Source organism: Anabas testudineus, chromosome 12 (genome assembly GCF_900324465.2).
Source record: "Anabas testudineus chromosome 12, fAnaTes1.2, whole genome shotgun sequence".
Taxonomy (NCBI): Eukaryota; Metazoa; Chordata; class Actinopteri; order Anabantiformes; family Anabantidae; genus Anabas; species Anabas testudineus.
Genome location: NC_046621.1, coordinates 16266078 through 16287971, shown reverse-complemented (window position 1 = coordinate 16287971; position 21894 = coordinate 16266078). Strand labels below are relative to the sequence as shown.

The 21894-nt window shown below is 40.3% G+C and overlaps 2 protein-coding genes across 5 annotated transcripts; both read left to right on the top strand.

The window, feature by feature from the left end:
* The first annotated feature begins 56 nt into the window (after positions 1-56).
* wdr35 (WD repeat domain 35) lies at positions 57-12041 on the top strand. 4 transcript variants are annotated; one of them, XM_033326288.1, is made up of 30 exons: positions 57-101; positions 221-321; positions 401-470; positions 569-686; positions 1729-1803; positions 1934-2026; positions 2111-2239; positions 2393-2526; positions 2884-3049; positions 3161-3306; positions 3489-3614; positions 3935-4120; positions 4309-4344; positions 4445-4505; positions 5213-5357; positions 5769-5838; positions 6008-6061; positions 6163-6272; positions 6424-6637; positions 6743-6823; positions 7040-7176; positions 7474-7677; positions 7899-8045; positions 8426-8558; positions 8670-8780; positions 9438-9602; positions 9936-10076; positions 10210-10366; positions 10892-11132; positions 11722-12041. In XM_033326288.1, the coding sequence occupies exons 3-30, from the start codon at positions 447-449 to the stop codon at positions 11870-11872; spliced, it is 3555 nt and encodes a 1184-aa protein (XP_033182179.1). In that variant the 5' UTR covers positions 57-101; positions 221-321; positions 401-446; the 3' UTR covers positions 11873-12041. The 4 variants fall into 4 exon arrangements, with proteins under 4 accessions (XP_033182179.1, XP_033182178.1, XP_026212716.1 ...); XM_033326287.1 differs by having other exon boundaries at positions 61-101; positions 221-314; XM_026356931.1 differs by having other exon boundaries at positions 63-470; positions 1732-1803.
* Positions 12042-14968: 2927 nt separating this feature from the next.
* LOC113159447 (potassium voltage-gated channel subfamily S member 3-like) lies at positions 14969-16252 on the top strand. The gene has a single exon (XM_026356130.1). It carries the CDS (start codon positions 14969-14971, stop codon positions 16250-16252), a length of 1284 nt encoding a protein of 427 aa, XP_026211915.1.
* Positions 16253-21894: the final 5642 nt, after the last annotated feature.

The window sequence follows — 21894 nt, the reverse complement described above, 5'->3', positions numbered from 1 at the left end:
ACAGAAAAAAACTACAACTACCAGAAAGACTCCAATCCCAATACTTCCGGTTTATGGTTACTACGGGAGACCGGGAGAAGCTACTTCTGCAGAGTACCGAAGTCTGTCAACATATGCAATGAAACGTCGCTTTTGGACACGATACGTGTGCTAACATTATTCACTCTCTTTCGTAGTGATGTGTGAAGCTACATTTAACATTGACCGTTTTTGGTTTTAGGTAAACGTGTGGCGTTTGGTAGTTGACTAGCGAAGCTAACGGTTTGCTAACTTTGCATTAACTAAGCAGAGGCCGCTGCGTGATGTGACGCTAGGTAAAAGGTTAGCTAGTTCTTTGTTTATTGATATGTACTTTTTTGGTGGCTTGTTATAACTTGTAATTTCACTATTAACCGCATAGTAAGCAGGTTAACACGTTTCATATTCGTAACGATATCATCACCGCTATGTTTATATACCTCAGCAAGAAGGTGAGTAACGTTACTCGACCACTTATCAGTACGTCAGTTGAGACACGGATAGTTAACAGTCGGTTAACAGCTTGACTATAATTTTCTGTATTTTATAGATCGCTATTCCCAACAATATCCATCTAAAATGCGTCTCCTGGAACAAAGATCAAGGCTTTATTGCCTGTGGAGGAGACGACGGCCTCCTGAGAGTACTCAAGCTTGAGACTCAGACAGGTAACCCTGTGATGTTGAGTTCATCTTTCTTATCATTACTAACAGCAGGCATGTGCAGAGTAGGGGTTCTGGGGGCTCAGTTACTGTAGGTGTAGTGTTGTTACTTGTGCCCTGACTCTCTTGATATATAAACACTTAAAATCAGTATATAGGTATAAGGCAAAGGCAAAATACCGGCAGGTTTATATCAGTAGTAACTTTGTTTACAATGTCTACTACAATGTTAATGATAGGTATGTGTATTTATTTGTAATTTATTTGAAGATAGTTCAGATTAGTTCCGTACTAGTAGATGCCCATTTTTATATTTAACCTCTGAGAAACTGTCTGCACATATTGCAGAACTGTGCATTTACTGAGCAAAAAAATGAACCACCTTAAATCCCTTCTGTTACATCTACATGTCACTCATATTTCACCAAAACACAAGTATGAAAAAATCTTCTCTAGTTGTTAAAGTTATAAGATTTGTAAGACTTATTTCTGTTGTAGAAGTCCACACATTGATACTGATTAGGCCTCATTGTATGAGTTTTGCATCAATGTTTCACCTAGATCACAATTATATATATTCTACATATATGTATTAATATTTGCTGCAACCATTGGTTTTAGTGAACAATGTCTCATAGGTTTAGCATGTTTATTTGTCACAAATCAAGCTGTTATGTAATACCCATTTGCCTAAGATTTGAGAACTATTGACAGTGTTTCTTACACCGTATAAGAAGTCTTACATAAGTGATTTTACTCTGTTCTGGTGCCTGAGTGTTCAGTCACTGTAAGTAGAAATGGTACCACCTTGCCCACTCCATCTTCTGGACAGGCCTAATGCTATTATGTTATTATCATGTCGAACAAACAGTATAGTGAAAGAAACAAAAAAAATACATTACCTACAAACTACTGCATGAATGTCTGCCTTATTGCACATTTTATTTCACCAATTTACACACTGATACTTTTAATTCAGTTTATTTACTTTTGCAATAAATTATTTTCTGTTTTACATGCAAACCTCTTTTTCACTTTAATTACTCAGCAGATGACTCCAAACTTAAAGGTCTAGCTGCACCCAGTAATCTGTCAATGAACCAGACTCTAGATGGTCACAGTGGTAAGTAACATTTAGTTGTTGCCAAACCTAATGTCATTCTAGTTTATTAGAGAAAGCTTATGACCCCAAGTGAAAAAAATATTAAAATTATAAATTATTTATTTAAAAATTACAATTATTACACTTACAGGTGCAGTTCAAGTGGTCACGTGGAATGAACAGTATGAAAAGCTGACAACAAGTGACCAGAATGGCCTTATCATTGTATGGATGCTGTACAAAGGTGATTAACTGTCAGAATAAAGTTACAGGTTGTCCTGTAATAAATTTATCTTAAGTATTTCTTCCTCTTTGTGTCCTTCCTAAGGTGCATGGTACGAGGAAATGATCAATAACAGGAACAAGTCAGTAGTGAGAAGCATGAGCTGGAATGCTGATGGCCAGAAGATCTGCATTGTGTATGAAGATGGGGCAGTCATAGTTGGATCTGTAGATGGTAAGAAAGAAATTGAAGAATTTGATTGCTAGAAGTCTCAAGTAACATTTTTCCGAACAGATTTAGCTTAAATCTCTAACGCCCCTTTAACAAGTATTGCTTTGTTTAGGTACTAAGTAAACTAGCAGCTCAAAAAAGTCTTGTTTTTTGTAGGTAATCGGATTTGGGGAAAGGAGCTAAAAGGAAATCAGCTTGCTCATGTGGCATGGTCACCAGACAGCAAGATTTTGCTCTTCGGCATGGCCAATGGAGAAGTACAAATCTATGACAATCAAGGAAACTTCATTGTGAGTGCACAAGCTTAAAATGATAAAACAGAAATTCCACTTAATTTTCGTAGGTATCCATTATGATTGTGAGAAAATACCAATACACTTTTGTATTGCAGTATTGCAGTATTATATTTTACGATACTGTACTGATTCTCAAAAACACTGTACACTGTACAATGTTGTGGACAACATGGGCATTCTGACTGATCTATTGTAACGCAGCAAGCTGCAATACACTATGTGACACCTGTTGATCCTGGCCAGCAGTAAAGTTTTTCTTAACCAAGGAGTCGTCATTTCCTATGGCATGCCGGCTTTTTCTGATAACATGTTAGCACAGTTTGTCTTTTGATAGTCTTTGTAATGTTTCAGATGAAAATGGCCATCAGCTGTCTCGCCAATGCGACTGGAGCTGTCAGTATAGCAGGTATCCACTGGTACGCAGGAGCTGGGGGATATGTTGAACGAGACTGTCCATGTCTCGCCATCTGTTTTGATAATGGAAGATGCCAGATTATGCGCTATGAGAATGATGAATGTAAGCACAAAAAAAAAAATCTTCCACTGCTTCCTGTATATTGTCATTGTTATATTTCCAATTAAATGTTAACTTAAAAGTGCCATTCTATGCTGCTGCCTGTTTTTGCAGATCCAGTGTGTATTGACACCATGATGAATGTGGTCAGCATTCAGTGGAATCACTGTGGAAGTGTGCTAGCAGTGGCAGGTTGCCTCAGAGCCTCAAATGTGGAGAAAGAAGTCAACGTAGTGCAGTTCTACACTCCATTTGGAGAGGTGAGGGGAAAGAGTTTGGAGTTTGGGTTTTACATGAAGCTCAGACAAATACATACAGTATGTGTGCTTTTTTTTTTAGCATAAGGTGATACTCCATGACTTTGGCAGGTCTGGCTTGGCTAAAAAATTCAATGAGACGTTTAAAATGTTAAATGTGGCAATAAATGTTGGTTCTCAAACAGCATCTGAGAACTCTAAAAGTTCATGGGAAGCAGATGACAGGGGTTTCCTGGGAGGGAGGAGGGCTGCGAATTGCCCTAGCTGTGGATTCCTACATCTACTTTGCCAACATCAGACCAGACTACAAGGTAAGTGTCTACATCTGTGACTCACACTGTCCACTGCACTCACTTTAGTCAAAAGGATTCTGGAAAAGAAACAGTTCTACACGGCAGTCTTTGTTAGCCAAATCCTTTATTTAATCTAGCGTGAAGATGGTAAAAAACACACCCTTTTGCAAACTCACAGAACTTTCATAAGAGCTTGTTAAAAAAAAAACACCACTGTGCCACACTGTATGGACAAAGAGCACAAGAGGGAGAATAATCACAGTGAAACATGAAAAAGTTTGCTTTTAACAGTTTCAGGTTTGGGTGAATCTGATCAGCTCTTTCATCGTTTTTAACAGTGGGGCTACTGTTGCAGCACAGTGGTGTATGCTTACACAAAGCCAGAACGGCAGGAGTACTGTGTGGTATTCTGGGACACCAAAAACAACGAGAAGTTTGTCAAATATGTTAAGAGCTTGATGTCCATCACAACCTCAGGGGACTTCTGCATTCTGGCCAGCAAGGCAGATGACACCCAGCCTCAGGTACAAACACTTCTTTACATGGCAGCATTTAGTTTATTTAGTTATTAGGAAGCAAAACAGCAGGATATGCTCTTATTTCCTTCAGTAGTCGTAGAGAAATACATATATAAATACATATAGAGATGTTATAAACTGTATTAGATATACAATGAACAATCTGACCTTGTTTGTATTTCATTGCCACACAGGAGGATGCTGAGTCAGAGTCTGGGAGTCATGCAAGGGTAACGTTCAAATTAACTTCTAAAATATGGACCATTTGTTTCCATATAGAATTATAAATTGACCTTTGAAATAAGAACTGCTTTGCTTTGTGTTTTTCAGTACGTCCTGATACTGTGCAACTCCATCGGGACTCCACTTGACTCAAAATACATTGACATTGGTAAGTGCATACAGTAAATGAAGATTCAATTCACTGTATATACCATACCATATCCCTAAATGAGCTGTGTGCTCTGCAAGCTTTCTTATATTCAACTCTGTACTGTCTTGTGGCCCAACAGTGGGTGGATAAAATTTCTACATTTCTAAATTATCTACGATAAAACTGGCAAATTTGTCTTCAAGCCAATGTGTGAGATCACACTGTGTGTGTACTGTATACTGGTCATCTCGTTCAAATATTCAGAATTCTGCTGCAGACAAAGTCAAATGTTTCCTGAGAAGCTCAGGTCAAGGCAGTTCAGTCTTGCAGTTTGAAAAAACAAAGTATTCTGAATGGAATTTTTTTCCCCCCACACTCATCAATGTTTTTGTGTTTGAGAGCTGACTGTATTATCTTCTCAGGACCTGCATGTTATTCACACAGAATTTTGTACTCTAAATTATGAATGAAATTATGAATGTACAAATATTTATTTGACACATTTTCCTATGTGTTATGGTAAAGTTTACAAGAAGACATAAAATGTTAACATCTAATCACTGGTTATGTTCTTAGATGCTCTTAATTGCTGTCATACACCTAGAATTTCAAATGCAGAAAACTGCACATTGTCAATTGATACAAATTAACTTGCTAATGACACTCAAGTCTCTATATCAGTCTTCAGCTTTGTAATTAAGTCTGTCTCCTATTTATTTGGTCAGATCCGCTGTTTGTCACTATGACCAAAACACATGTGATTGCTGCATCCAAAGAAGCTTTCTACCTGTGGCAGTATAGAGTGGCAAAGAAATTAACTGCACTGGAGATCAACCAAGTGACCAGAACTAAGAAAGAGGGAAGAGAGAGGTGAGTTGTAGCAAAGTTATAAGTTACAGTGAAACTGCATTTTACCTGCATTATTTTAGAGGTATATTTGTAGAAGCCAGGTAGTGGATTGGGATAAAATATAACTGCTGCATCTCCGCTTGGATTAGGAAGCAAGAGGGTCATGGAAAGTTACAGAGGCAAGACAACCATAAGGCTAGATTCAGTGAATGAATTCTAGTATTTAGTGACTTAGTGTTACACTGTCAGACAGTCCCAATGAAAATGATTTATTCATCTGAATCAAATGCCACTGAGGTTCCAGACCAAATGTTCTGCCAGAGATTTCCTGGCATTCAAACCACAAGTTGTCTCAGTGAAAAGGGCAACTGTTTGTCTGTCTGTCTGTCTCTCTAACTCTACCTCTCTTGCTTTCACTTCCTGCCCCTCCAGGGTCTATCACATTGACAGCAGTGCATCTGGAGCCAGTGACAGTGCCCTGGATTTTGCAAAAGCCTTTACAGTAAGTGACAAAGACATTTCTGTGCGTAGTAAAACATGATATGTCAAATATGTCACTAATAAATTACAGTATAAAACTAATAAACTAATAAAAATAAGAAATGTAATGTCTTTTTTTTTTCTTTTTACAAACAAAATAGTAAATTATCACGGTTTCTGTTCCATTTCAGGCAACTCGAGATCCCATCTGTTGTGTTACTGCAACAGACAAAACCCTCATTGTGGTAGGCACATTTTTGTATTTTGCATATCATGCAGTAAAATAAGATGAAAAGTTAAAAATTAAAGTAAAACATTGACTGTTTCGGGGTGCGTGTGATTACAGGGCCGTGAGTCTGGTACCATCCATAGATACAGCCTCCCAAATGTTGTTCTCATCCAGAAGTACACATTAAACAACAGAGCCTACTATATGTCTTTGAACTGCAATTCCAGGTAGGCAATGACTGGTGCTTGATACAGTGTACATAAGAAGGATCCATTGCTAATCAGGCCAAAAAACACAGTTTTTCGAATCACATATTGCATTCTGTAATAAAACACCCCAGTTCACTTCAGTATCACCTATATTCTTTGTTTTCTTTAGTCGTCTGGCCATAATCGACATCACAGGCGTGCTGACATTATTGGACATGGATGTTCGTGCAGCCACAGACAGTGGTAACCAACAATCTGCAGGAGATCCATCCAAGTTTGAGCGCAAGGATGTTTGGGACATGAAATGGGCAAATGACAACCCTGATCTGTTTGCCATGATGGAGAAGACAAGGATGTACGTCTTTAGGAACCTAGATCCAGAGGTTAGTACTCTGTCAAATAAAGCTGTCTCCTCATCTGCACTGTTAGGTTATTACTAAAGGATCATATATCAGCTGTTTCAGTTATTTATGTATGTGAATCAACAGGAGCCCATTCAAACATCTGGCTACATCTGCAACTTTGAGGACCTGGAAATAAAATCTGTCTTGCTTGATGAAATCATGAAGGTAAAAATGATTAACACCAGAAAATGTACAGATTCACACAAGTTTGAATAGTTATTGTTCATTTTTCTTGTATGCTAACATTTAACAAAAAAATAATAATTAGAATGTAATGTTAACAGACATGTAGAAAAGCTCTGCACATAACTAGACTTGACCTTTAAAGAAATAGGTTTATATGTGCTAATTGAACACTGAGTAATTCTAAATGCCTTGCAGGATCCCGAGAGGCCTAACAAAGACAACCTCATCAACTTTGAAATCCGCTCCCTGAGAGACAGTCGTGCACTGATTGAAAAAGTTGGGATAGAGGATGCTTCACAGTTCATCGAAGACAATCCTCACCCAAGACTCTGGTAAATGCAAATGAAGGACATTTACCATGAATTAGGGCTGGAATGTGTCTGTAAGGTCAGATGTTTAGTTCTAAGTAAGCAGAGTTTTTGTGGCCGCGACATTTGCAGTTTCCTGTTGAAGTGTTTCTGTGGTCACCACTACTCCTACAACCTCACCTCACCTAAATTTCAAATAGAATTTAAAGTTATTTGGGTTTAATACGGATGAATTGACTATTGACAGTTAGTTGGTAAAGACTTTATACAGCAGGACTACTGATGTAATAAGTGGCCTCCCACTTTGTCTGTTATTTTCAGGCGTCTCCTGGCTGAGGCAGCTCTGCAGAAGCTGGATTTGAAGACAGCTGAGCAGGCTTTCGTCCGCTGTAAAGACTACCAGGGCATTGAGTTTGTCAAGCGCCTGGGCAACCTGCAGAGTGAGCCCATGAAACAGGCTGAGGTAGCGGCTTACTTCAGCAGATTTGAGGAAGCTGAGCGAATGTACCTGGATATGGATCGCAGGTACATTTAGCCTATTTAATGGTGATGTCAAATGTACCCTTAAACTAGGTTTTTGTTTTTATTTTTAACTTTTATGTTAGTGCTACTTTACAGCGAGTAGCCACAACATTAAAACTACCTGGTGGTTTTAATGTTGTGGCTGATCGGTGTATAAGATAAATTAAAACTAAGTTTTCAGCCATTATGGAAATGGTGGAAAATAGACATGTCTTTCTCTGTAGGGACCTTGCCATCAGCCTCAGGATCAAGCTGGGAGACTGGTTCAGGGTGCTCCAGCTGCTCAAAACTGGCTCTGGGGACTGTGATGATACTCTACTACAACAGGCTTACAATGCAATTGGAGATTACTTTGCTGACAGGCAGAAGTGGTATTGTGAATTTGTTTACCCTTTTCTTCTGATCATCTCTTTAGTGCACAAATACAATATATTGTAATTTGTTCAAAGTTTAAAGTGCTTTATGGCAAAACTTGATACATGGTTTCTGGCTAAATACAAGGACGTTGCTTAATTTATAAATGTTAGAGGATGTTAAAGTCAAGTGTTAAATTCACACATTGTGTTGAAAACAATGAAGTGAAAACAAGCATATGCATTATGCTGTGGGCTGAGTGGTAGAGTGCAGTAATAGAGCAATAGCAGATATACAAAATAAGCAACTACACAAACTCAAGTAAAAAGATCCTATCATTATGACCAAATGAAAACTTAATTTAATTCAGCAACTATACATTTATTTCTGTTCCCAGGGTCAATGCAGTGCAGTACTACCTTCAGGGTCACAACCAAGAGAGACTGGCAGAATGCTACTACATGTTAGAGGACTATGATGGCCTTGAGAGGCTGACCTCTGTTCTGCCAGAGAATCATAAACTTTTACCGGTGAGGCAAACCAAAACTAATGTGTCTTTGTCATTGTGTTAGAGCTGTGTGTGACCCTAAATTTGTCTGTCTGACAGTATCTCACCTATTGCCATTTTTCTTCTGATGTAGGACATTGGACAGATGTTCGCCACTGTTGGCATGTGTGAGCAAGCTGTGAATGCCTACCTTAAATGCAACCAGCCCAAAGCTGCTGTTGACACCTGTGTCCATCTGAACCAGGTGAGAAACGGACAGAAAAGCTATGGCGCCAGACTTCCTGAGTGACTCAGTGAACACAAGTGGCATTCCCTCTGTGAGCTACACTTTGATAGCTTTGGACCACAGTAGCCACTCTGGCACCTGCAGTCCTCCTACTCTCATCCTCCTCCTGAGTGATATTTAGCTCTGTAGTGTGAATGCTGCTCTCAGACTAAGCTCTTCCGAGACTTTGTAGCACAAGGAAAAAAAGTTCAGAATAGCTGTTACATAAGAAGACATTTTTACATTATGTGTTTCAATATAGCCTCATATTCCAAGCACAATCATACTTTGCAAAACATGTTTAGCCACTGCTGGCATAAGTGGAAATGGTGTCAGATTTTGTAATTGCATATTTTAATTCACCCTCTGTTTATCCGAAAAGAGAAGTCCCAACTTCCAGCTTCGTTAATGCCCTGCATTTAACTGCAAAATGAACAGGCTTTCGTTTTAACCGTCTCCACTTAACCCTCCATTCACCACAGATTGTTTGAAACATACTGTGTCTGCTAGTGTCATCTACAACTGTTGTACTTTCACTGTAAATAAGTAAGTCTAAGTGTAAGATGTGCAGCAGTGAGTCCTTTTGAGGATGGTTTGAATACCGGGAGTCACAGACTAATTGTTTTTTTCTTACAGTGGAACAAAGCAGTAGAACTCGCCAGGACCCACAACATGAAGGAGATTAAATCTCTTCTTTCCAAATATGCTTCACATCTTCTTGAGAAGAATAAAACTCTGGAGGCAGTGGAACTGTATCGGAAAGCCCACCACTTTCTAGATGCAGCCAAACTCATGTTTAAGGTAGAGTTTTTGCAGGCTGCTCAAGTTTGAGTATCTCATTTGTCCAGAGCAGAGCCAGGAAGTGGCACTCTATAGTTAAACTACAGTTACTGCATTGTGGCTTTATGCTTTCCCCATCAGACTCTAACTTATTAATGCCTGAGTCCAAGTTAATGTGCATGTAATGAAATTTGACAAATGGGGAATTTGAACTTTGACATTTACCATCAAAATCTAATCTTAAAAGTTTGCCACCTTTCCTCACAGAAATCTATATATTCCACAGTGATTCCACAAATTATTTGCTGTAGTGATTTGTGCTCAGAGTCTGATGGCATCTCTCACTACTGTCAGATAGCAGATGAGGAGGCCAAGAAAAGGACCAAACCTCTGCGGGTGAAGAAGCTCTACGTGCTGGCAGCATGTCTTGTTGAAAGTTACCACGAGCAGGTGAAGACATCACAGCAGAGCAAAGCCAAAGGAAAGAAGTCTGAGGTAATGTACGGTATACTTTAAATATATGTATGTATGTACATGTTATATTACTAATAAATTATTTTCTTTTAAACATTAGCTACTGTACATTATACTGTTTAACTATTATTTTATTATTATTTTTCGCACTTAGGCAACTTTTGCACTTGCTGGGCTTCTTGAGGAAGATGCATCTTCTTCAGACAATCGTATTGTGGATAATGCCTGGCGTGGAGCTGAGGCCTATCACTTTTTCCTGCTGGCTCAGAGGCAGCTGTACGAAGGCTACATGGAGAAGGCCATGCGCACAGGTACCAAATTACGAAGGACATGTCAGCTTGATAAAAAATACATGATTATCTGATTATCAGTTAACAGAGGACACTTGTGATGTGTGTGATGGCCATTTTTTTCACTGATTTTCAAAACATTCTAAACCAAATGTTACGTGTTTTAATTGTTAAACTGACAGCTGAATGAAGAATACAACATACTTATTGCAGTCATATGTTCCTACTACTGCTCAAAGAAAGGATTAGAGTACAAACCAAATTTCCAAACCATGAAGTGTATTTTACCCTCTTGTTGGACTAAATGGCCAGCGCTTTTCTATATTATCTTTACTTAAAGAACATATTATTACAAGCTCATGCACAACGTTGACTTTGCTAAACTGGTTTTGTCTTACACTTGAAGCCAGAATGGTTTCCACTGCTGGTTTAAACTTCTGTACACCTAAACTCGAGGGAAACTACTCAGCTTAAACATGGAAGAGAATTAAACAATAACCCAAATCGAGTGGAAGTCTGATATCAGTGTGTATCTCTATTTTAAAGGCCTCCACCTGCGCGAGTATGAGGACATCATCCCAGCAGTGGAGATCTACTCTCTACTTGCTATTTGTGCTGCAGCCAACCGGGCCTTCGGCACATGCTCACAGGCTTTTATCAAACTGGAATCCCTGGACAGTCTGGAGCCTGAGCAGCGGCAGCTATACGAGGACCTCGCCCTGGAGATCTTCACCAAACACACCCCGAAGGACACCCGCATGATGGAGCGGGACGGTTCATCAGAGGGGTGAGGAAACCAATTAATTACGATCAAACTCTGGGTCCAAACACTGATTGGAGGACCAAAACTTATGTGGCTGTAAAATTTATTTATGATGGTATTGATACCTACCTCCTATTTTTCTAATTGGATTAATTAGAAATCTGCGCAGGTGAACGTGCACCATGAGTTAACTAAAATGTGTTACAAAGGCTAGTTTATCTCTGGGCCTGTAAGTAGTTTCTCTCAGTGAATTGAATTTGCTCAGAAATGACAAAATGCTAATTTTAATGCAATAACACAGGATTTTAACATTTGTTAGGCTTTATTTCAGTAAATTAACATAGTCCAGGTCCATCAGCTGCTGTTGTGTGCTGCTAAACCATGGAGTTGAAAATTGTTACACCTTTAACTGTATCAGTATAAACAGTTGAACTTACTCTACACTGCAGTATATTGAGTAACCTTGACATATAGTATTAAGTAATAATAAATGGTTAGAATGGAGAACCAGAAACAGGGACCAGGGATGTGAATAACTCAGTTAACCTTTTTGTTCTGCTGACATATGTCAAAATAATTCCTGAAATGACTTCTGTTCATTTTCTCCTTTTAGGATGGAAGAAAAGTTACCCACATGCATTGTGACTGGTCTGCCAATACAGGAGTACCAGTTCTGGATGTGCAGTTTGTGTAAACACTGTGCTCTCGAGCAGGAGATCAGCCGATATAACTGCTGCCCGCTGTGTCACACTCCTGTAGCATGAAGCTCAGTCTGACAGGAGGAAAAAGCATATTTCAATACAATGTACTTGGTTTCACATTATTGCTAAAACAAAATGCTTTCTGTGGTTAATTCAAACAAAACATGTCCAATGTTCAATGTTCACTGAGTTTTCTTAACTATTTTTATATTAAAGTCTACAGTAAATAAACTGTATAGCAAAGTAAAGTCTATTTTGATTGGAAAGTCATGGTCAGACAACCCATTGTAGAACATCTGAGAAATGCGGTTATGAAAAGGATAGATGGTGTTCAACCCATTTTCACCAACTGAACCATTGGGAAACTAGTAATCGCTGCACATATCAACCTCTATTTAACAAACAGGTGTCTCTATAACATTGTAAGGAGCTCTAGTTGTTCTGTGTCCAGCCAGATGAAACATCTCATTCATACACAACTGAAAGAAGCATTTCATCAGAGGTCAGTTTAAATTGACTCCTGTGCTGCCTGTTGATCAGGCTTCTCCTGCCATCTACTGTCAGGAAACAGAACAGTCACTATGTAAAGACACCTCTGTAATCGGCAGAAACTAATCTCGTCGTTTTGTGTATTTCCAAGACATTTTGCACAGTAATATGATATGGATTGTGCGAGGTGATCATATTGCTTATGACTCTTTTGGTCTGCCAGCACAGCTTGAGTTATTGTGGTCTGATTATTGGATAATTTACATTGATTATTGATCACTTTATCTCACCTCGACTTCGATTTTAGAAATTGAGACGTAAACGAGCACTTGCTATGTTAGATTTTATAACTGATCAACTTACTAAAGTACATTTTGTATCACTGCCATTCTATATTTATAATTGGTATTTTAAAGTCTTGAAACATTTAAATTATTTTTATTAGACTGCCCATCCAAAAAAAAAAATCACACTCTAATATTTAGTTGGACCACCTTTACCTGATTACAGCATGCCTTGACCGTTGGCATTGTTTCAGTAAGCTTCTGCAACGTCTCAACATTTATTTCCATCCAAAGATTAATTCATTTTTAACCAAAATCTTGTATTAATAATGGGAGAGTGCTGAACGCTGCTGAACCTAGACCTGACCAACTGCATCAACCCCAGATCATAGCACTGCCCTCACAGGCTTGTACGGCATCACTTCATCCGCCTCTCTTCTTACCCTGATGCTCCCATCACTCTGGAACAAGGCAAATCTGGACTCATCAGACCACATGACCTTCTTCCATTGTACAGTTCTTAACCCAGTTTTAGTAGTTTCATCAATCTCCTTAGATGTTTTCTCTGCTTGATTCATGCCAATAATTTGATCCTTCTGAAACAGATTAACATCTTATCCACAGGATGTGTCTTCAAACATGGTCCTCACTGCATCAGTTAAGGTTTTATAGAACTTGTTGCTATCTAGAAAATATTATCCATGCAGTAATTATCCAATGGGAGGCTCTTAACTATTTGCTTAGTTAAATCAAAGTGGTGACACGGTCAGTGTATTTAAATATATTTGAATTGTACTCTACTGTCTTTTCCACTCTCCATCCAAAAATACATGAATATTTTAAACAATGATTAAATATTTAATATTTTAATACCCACATAATACATTTTAAATAACATCCCTTCAGGTATTATGTAGGTTATTATCAAACTATAATAAATAAGAAACAGTTCATAGAGAAATCACTGAAATCCTGTCATTGGTTAGAAAGGTGTGCCTCATTCAAAAGCATTTAGAAGCAAACGTCTCTGCACTGCTGTCAGGTTGCTGATCAGACTTCACAGAAGCCATTGACAACACCTCTCTACAGAAAGATGTGCTTTGTAACAATCATCTACTAAACACATAGCGTAGCATTAAGTGTGTTGCACTATCTTCCAGTACCAACACTACATCTTCTCATGTGTCTTCAACTCGTTTACATCTCTCTGCTGCTGTCAGGTCATCTAACATCACATCAGTAATATGAATGTCAATGTCAAACCTAATGCACTTGCAAAATTTGAAACAACATATAGGCCTGTTCCTATATTATCTATTTTAACTTCTTAAAATTTCTCTCTAGCTCCTTTTACTTCATGTCCCCTCGATGCATTATGACAGTTTTACAGCTTATTTTTCAGAACATCAATTCTCAGTTGAGATAACAAAGTCAGCCTAAATGTCACTGAAAATATCCACACAGGATGAAAACAAATTAGAGACAATGAGCAGCCCTTAAATACTAATGTGAGCACTTAGCCTAAATAACAAAACATTTACAGTAATAAAGCTGGCACATGTTAAATGAGCTGGCTCTCCCTGAACACTATTAACACATAAATGGCAGTTAGCAGGGCTCATGTGCCGTGGTGTGATCAATTGTCTCGTTGGAAGCTGCCCTGCGCATCACTCTGACAGACCACGCCGCTGCACTGTGCACGGAGTAAAGGAGCCACAGGACATCTGCGCCACCACAGGAACAGCACATGGTCAGGTAAGCTGCTGTAATCATTTCCTCCACTTTCTGTGCCTGTGACGGGATGTTTGAATAGGAAATGCCTTTGTCTTGCTGAGACCAAATGCATAATGTAAACAAAAAAATCTTTTTTGGGGGCAGTTTTTAAGTGGCACTCATACTAGGGCATAATCTCCTTTCTGTTAGTATAAATTTTTTTGCCATTTCACATTAGTCTTCTCATCGTTTATTCCTTTTTAGAGTAGAACAACTTTTATTGCTGTAGGAACGTGTCAGATCTGACCTTGTCTTAACATTCCAGTGCTGTATAACTGTGCGTAAGACAATCCAAGGTAAAGCCGCTTATTTTACAGCCACAAGCAGGAGAGACGCGTGCCCACTTTTACAACAATACGTAGCTTTTTGAAAAACACACAGAAGTTAGTGTGCCATACTGTGGATTTTTCATATCTGATAGAAACATTGTAAATAAAAACTGCACATCAAATCCATCACATGGTGTCGCAGAAACCCAACTGCAATTTGATACTGGACAACTCTTCAGTTGCTCAAGTGACAAACACTAATTTTAGTATGTTTGTGTGCAGGCAACAGAACCTGTGAGATTTCCATCTGGGATAACTGAACAGCATCTAGCAGCTGCAGCATCATGGTGTATGGACAGATCTTTCACCAGCTCAGCCCTGGTGACTGCTTCATTAACGTCAATGTCGGAGGTTTCAAGCAACGGATGGAGCACACTGTTCTGCAACGGTTCCCACAGACACGCCTGGGACGTCTGCTGTGTTGCAGCTCCAAAGAAGCAATCCTGGAGCTCTGCGATGACTTCAGCCCCTCTGACATGGAGTACTACTTCGACCGCAGTCCACGTTTCTTCTGTTACGTCCTCAACTTTTACCTCACAGGTAAAATCCACCTGGTGGACGGGTTGTGCGTGGTCTCGTTTTTTCAAGAGATTGAGTACTGGGGCATCAAGGAGCGACACCTGGACTTCTGCTGCAGCAATAAGTTCCATGAACTGATGGAGCTTGCCGAGGATAAGAACTTTGATGAGATGAGCGATGAACTGCAGACCTGCAGCTCGCAGTCTTCCGCTGACGAGGTGTCTGCTTTGGAGGAGAACGTAGACATGTTTGAGGGCTCCTGGTGTGCAGACGTCCGCAGGAATATTTGGATTCGACTTGAGAATCCAGGTTACTCCACTACAGCTAAAGCCATGGCTGTAGCATCCCTGAGTGTGGTCATGGTCTCCATCGTAGCCATGTGCGTCCACAGCATGGCAGACTTCCATCAGGTGGATGCCAATGAAAAAGAGATTGAAAACCCAGTGCTGATCTTCTTTGAGAACCTCTGTGTCCTGTTCTTCTCTGCAGAGTACGTTCTTCGTTTGGCTGTTGCACCGTCAGCCAGGAAGTTCTTGTGCAACCCTCTCAACATCATTGACTTAATGTCAGTCATGCCCTTCTACGTCACTATGGCCTGTGGCATCCTGGATGAAGATGAAGGTGAAGGCACAGATTTGGGGAATGTTGGCAAAGTGGTGCAGATCTTCAGGCTGATGCGAGTGTTTCGCATCCTCAAACTGGCTCGCCATTCAGCTGGCCTCCGTTCTCTTGGTGCAACGCTGCGACACAGCTCCCGTGAGGTCGGGCTGCTGGTCCTTTTCTTGTCTGTGGGGGTTTCCATGTTCTCTGCCCTCATTTACTGTGTAGAGAAAGAATCGCAGGAGTCAGAGCTGCAGACTATCCCTATCGGCTGGTGGTGGGCCACCATCAGCATGACGACAGTGGGCTACGGGGACACACTCCCTGTTACATTTGCTGGGAAGCTGATAGGAACTCTGTGCATCATCTGTGGACTGCTGATTGTTGCTCTGCCTGTTACTAACATTTTCAATAAGTTCTCTAAGTTCTACCAGAGGCAAAGACGCTAATGTATCCTGATAAACTATCTCCCAACAGTTAGACCTTACTGTTAGTAAAAACTTAGTAAGTTAGCCACTGCACTTTTTTTTTGTATGGGTTAGGATGTGTAGGATGTTTTATAGAATGATACTTCATTAATAGAAAAGTTGTGCCCAGTTATTTTCTGTCAGTTTACTGGAAAACATGAGTCACACTCCATCTTGTGTTTGAAAAACTTGACTATACATGAACTCTGTAGTTGTGACTGTCTCTGTCTTTATTCCCACTGTGCTGGAGCTGTCTTCATCTGCTATTGATCCACGAGTCTTCTTGTCACTTTGTTGTTGTCATTTCACCAGGCTTGTAATTGCTTAATCCAGTGAGAGGCCACTTGGTGTTTGCTGGGTCATCAGTGTCATGAGTTCTTCGTCGATGTGCCTGGGTCAACAAAAAGTCAATGGAAATTCTTCCAAGGTGCTGAATTCCCATTTCATCCTAAAATTGAGTATTGATAGTCTTTTAACGCAGCAGAACAAACCACGATTAAGTTGCACGGGGCTGTTACAGGTTCTGTTTCACATAATGCGCTTCATCTTGCTGCAGTCACCTTCACCGACAGTATCTACGTGTGTTCATCAGAACAGATAAGAATGTGCCGATCAATGAAAACAGACCAAATAACCGGGCCGCCCTCCAAACGATGCCAATACTGCAGACAACACACACTTCTACCTCCACTCTATTGATTTTAATATAAATCAGCCTCTACAACACTGGCTTTGTGGTGAGGTGGTGATCTTTAGTCAGATTAGTCTCAGCTAATGACTCCAACATCTATACGGCTTCCCAACAACCAGTGAACAACCATCCACGTCTGCACTCTCTGTATGTTCACCTTTAATGCTCGGTTTCCTCCTCCTCCCTTTACGCTTAAAGTCACACAGTATGCACTCTAATTTAGTTTGTCGCTGTCAGCAATATCTGTGGTCAGCTCAGGGCTGAAGGACGGTCAGGTGGTTTAAACACGCTGAAGGGTGACCTGCAAGGAAAAGTCAACAAAAAGAGCTCTATGTGGTCAACAATTAGATGAGGATCTGATTCTCTTTATTCTTTATGCTATACCCATGTCATGTGAACAAAATCACAAGAACCATTTGCTCCTTTGATCAGCATCTCTCTACATTAGCTGCAGTTTGACATTGGTTCGGCCAAACCAGTTCCTTCAGTGGAACAACCGTCTGAACGTGCAGTGGTTTAGCTAAACTATTAAAAAGTACACCAGGAGGCAGGTGACTCACAGAAACAACACATGCTGGACTGGAAAACGGTACATCCAGTGTCACATTACAGTGGCATGTTCGCTCACATCAGCCGCCCGAGCGAATGACAGAAGAGAAAACTGACGTGTTGGTGCAGGGAAACCCGCGGGTACATAACTAATGAGGCATGGCTGGATTCCAAACAGCTCTGGGATTGTGTGCGTGTTCCTGTGGCAGGGAAATGGAACAAAATAATTGCTGCCAGTGTTACTGGTTATTCCAGGTTTTAGTGGTGAGATTTAGACCCTTCACAAGAATAGTTCCTAAAGTCTTTTGGTATGAACAGCCCTCTGTATGTCACTGTGCCTCCACTGCACCACAATAATTCATGAATTCATCTTTGATCGTGGAATCCAAAAACCTGAGAACCTGAGAACAGATCTGTGTAAAGGGAGGCTATCGCATGGCAGCTAGGAATAGGTCTGCAGACTCATCTTTAGCACTCTGTGGTCTCTCTGACTCCAGCAGCATACAATAACACCTACACAGCAAGTTTACAAGAGGGCAATTAAGTGTTGAGCCACACGTCCCAATATCTCCATGTTTAATGTTTATTACTTTGTTAGTTTCACAGTGGCCTCACAGGACTCAAATCAATTTCCCGTTAATTACCCCTATCAGCTGTTCTGCTCACTCAGCACGTTAAACTCACAGAGAACACGCTGTGTTGGAGAGTTTTGAAGTTTTTCCAGACGTGGTTATTACACGGGAGCAACATTTTTTTTAAGAAGCCTGTTCTCTCTCAGGTGAAATAAAAGTTGGAGAAAACTCCCAGTGAGCTGCAGCCGGCTGCAATCGAAGCACCAAGCACACGTGAGAGTGACAGGCAAGTGTGTGCACGCTGAGGTGGAAAAGTGTGTGTGTAAGTCTGTGCATGTCTCTGTATTATACTGAACAAAAAGCAGATTCAAGTTAGGCACAAATCAGTCTGTGACGTTCTCAGCCGCCACAGCTGACTTTGCAAACCAAGCGAATTCACCTGTGAAGGTTAAATTACCCTTACGTCTCTGTTTCACCTCGAGCTGGCTGAGTCAGGCTCCCAGACACATTTCCAGAAAAGTGCCCATGTTAGGGTTTCAGCTATCGATATCTGAGGGGCGCTGAACCACAAAAACCTTTATCCTTATTCCAACACGTTTAAATGATTACATGTTTTACACAGCGTGCCGCCGAGTGCAACTGTGCACAAACACACTGCAGTGTCTCTGAGTTTGGGATCAGATTTTCTGGACGGTATTATGATTGATTTGCTCTCTGGACAATGAGACTGAAATATAATAAAATGCAGATAAAAAGCTGGAGCTGAGATCATCTCTACAGTTTCCACATCTGCTGGTTGCAATACCTCTACTGTCTTATATAGTACTATATTTAATACTACTTTAAAGTGTCCACTTCTAAGTACTACAGGTGAGTTACTCACATACATTGTGACACTTCTGCAGATGAAGGACAATGTGCTCTAGCCCTTGTGTGGTGTTTCTTCAATTTGACGACATGTGCATGTGTCTATTTTCATAGACTCCACACGCTACAACACCCTCACTCATTTATGTCCCTCATATGATGTGTGGGTCAATTTGAGCTGCATACAGACGCACGCTCGTTCTCTCTCTGTCTCTCTCAACACTCATGAGCCCTCTGCTCACCTTTTTCCCACGTGGTGCAGGTGCAGGTGGTGCAGGGAACCTTTGAGTAAAAAGTCGAAACATATAAAAAGCTCTTGATTGCATTGTATAGATAAAAGAGAGAAGCATTCTGGGCATGACCAACCTGGAGGGAGGACGTGGAGAACGTACATCTACAGAACAGGAGGGGAGTCAAATGTGGGATGCTAAGAGCCACAATGTAACTGGAGAGCTCTCATATATTCTTGAGTGTTATCAGGCTTGATGGTTGAGTAGCAAGAACAGCTTCCACTTCCCTCCAGCCCTAGAACTGCTTTCAGGGTTTAATGGCTGTTGCCCCTTCAGGCAGTAAATTCTCCCCAAGCCTGCAAGGTATGGTATAAAAATATGGAGGAGCCCCTGAGAAAAACCAGAGGACACAGGTTGTTCTTGATTCCACGCAGGGCCTCAGTTCACTTATGATCAGTTTTTCACTTTGTACAACTTGGGACAGGAACTCCTGAAAAGAAAGCAGACAATGGTTGGCACGACTAGAAAAAAATAGGAGGGAGCTTCCACCTCATGTTCTAACTGTAAAGAACAGGCCGGTCCTTTCCTCCAGCTGTGTGCCCTTCTGTAACTTCAAACCCAAAATAGGCTAAGTGCTCATGAGCACTCTTCATGTTGATGGGAGGATCAGTGGCCGGGAGGACCGCAATCCAGCTGTTATACTTGTAGGGGTTGTAGTCAACTTTCATATGCATTGAAAGTTGCAGTTCATAGCCAGTGTTGGTTTTAAACCCTTAATTGGATTTTTTTTTCTTTATTATAGTGTATTTTATTTTGTAAAGAAAATTATTTTGAAAAACATTTTCATTAATCTCAAACATCTTTTCCACGACCACAGGATGTGTCTTCAGACATGGTTGTTTAAGAAATGAGAAGCTCCTCACTGCATCAGTTAGGGTTAAATAACTTGTTGCCAGCTGAAACCTAATCATCCATGCAGTAATTATCCAGTGGGAGGTTCTTACCTGTTTGCTTAGTTAAATCCAGGTGGTGACTTTTATATTTGGAGGGGCAGTGTATAGGGTCACATATCAAATTGTTGTCTGGGTCATTTAATACTATGTTGTAATTCCCTGATGTGGCCACTTGAGGACAGTAAACACTCACTCTTTAAAATCTTCTCATCACAGCTCTAACTAGCACACCAGAGGGTGTCAAACTAAAGTGATTAAATAATGCAGCACCCATTCTGACATTCTTATATATTCTTCTTCTGCAGATTATTTCAAGTGGACAATTCATTTGTAGTCAGTTCTAGACCAATGACAGTAACCCTCCACTGTATGTGTGTATGTTGAGCAGCTGATGTAGCCCATATAGGAGGACAGTGTGTCAAAAAGTAGGATTTTAAACACTAAACGCTCACTTACTACTAACAGTTGTAGGAAAAAGTAATGACCCAGTTTCCAATGTCCTGGTTTCCTGTGTGAACTGGTCATGAAATGTGAAACAGTCATGACCTTTAATGCCTTTATGAAGCACAGCCCTGAAACATACAGAGTGGTGGTGGAAGAAAAGGTCTGACGTTGTTACTGAAGTCAGCTGTAGTGAACCTGGTGTTGAGCTACCTCGACTTGCAAAAACACCCAAACAGTGTCAGGATGCTATTCAGAGGCAGCATCCGCTGACGTGAGCCATGCATCACAAAAAAACCAAGAGTTCTCAGAAGAACTATGATCAAGAGTTGTTGATTTGCATGTAGCTGGAGAGAGTTACTGAGAAATCTCAAAGAAGTTAGATATTCATCAGAGCACAGTTAGACACATTTCTGTCTGTAAATGGAAACGATTTGGAAATTTAGAAAGTTCAAGGAGGTGAAGAAGAAGCCCAGAGCTGCAGCTAAAGACTCACAGGGTTAGTCAAAACTCTGAACTCATAGTATCCACGGCAGGACACCACACAGCAAGCCGTTGCTCTCTAAAGAAACACATCTGAAGTTTACGCATGATGTCAGGGTGGCTGTGCTCAAGCTGAAGCTCAGCAGAAGCTGAGTGATGCAGCATGACGATGACCCAAAGTATAAAAGTAAATCTACTACAGAAAGACTTCAGAGACACTAAGTCCTCTGGTTCTAGCTGGGGAACCTAATACAGACAAAATGGCAAATAACAAGCAAAATACTCCACGAGTGTGTTCATTAAAGACATTAAAGATCACGAGTGTTTGAGTTTTATCAGCTTAGACATATTGTATTTGTTCATATTTGTAACTTTACCAATTTATATAGATAACCAGGAAACTGGAAACTGCTGTTACTTCTTCATGAGACTGTAGATTTAAGGCGAGTTACAGTTAAAAAGAATCTCTGCTCTCGAAGCTGCTTTTTCTTAGGAGAATTCATGCTATTTGTCACAAAACTGTGTGCGGCCATTAGTGGATAACGTTTCTTATTCTCACTTAAATGTGCTACGATGGTTTCATTTACTCAGGGAGTAAATTCAAACATTCAATAATGGATTCACAGAAGCAGAACAATGAGCCTGCTGAACGATTTACGCTTTTATCCGTCTCCATTTTCCTGTTTTATCTTTAATACCTGAGTTTTTGCTTCTCTTTTCACCAGCTATTCCAAAACACTATGAAACAGTCCGACTTGAAATACTCGACTGAGCCGGAGAAAACATGTCGTGCCAGTTAACTGAAACGTTCTAAGACTCTCATGAACGACAAAGGATG

Bases quoted from the DNA above. Each gene is read 5' to 3' on its own strand.
- wdr35 (XM_033326288.1), top strand. From the start codon at position 447: ATGTTTATATACCTCAGCAAGAAG. The intron at 3,615-3,934 runs GTAAGTGTCTAC...CGTTTTTAACAG, and splicing joins ACATCAGACCAGACTACAAG to TGGGGCTACTGTTGCAGCAC. The intron at 11,133-11,721 runs GTGAGGAAACCA...TTCTCCTTTTAG, and splicing joins CGGGACGGTTCATCAGAGGG to GATGGAAGAAAAGTTACCCA.
- LOC113159447 (XM_026356130.1), top strand. From the start codon at position 14,969: ATGGTGTATGGACAGATCTTTCACCAGCTCAGCCCTGGTGACTGCTTC.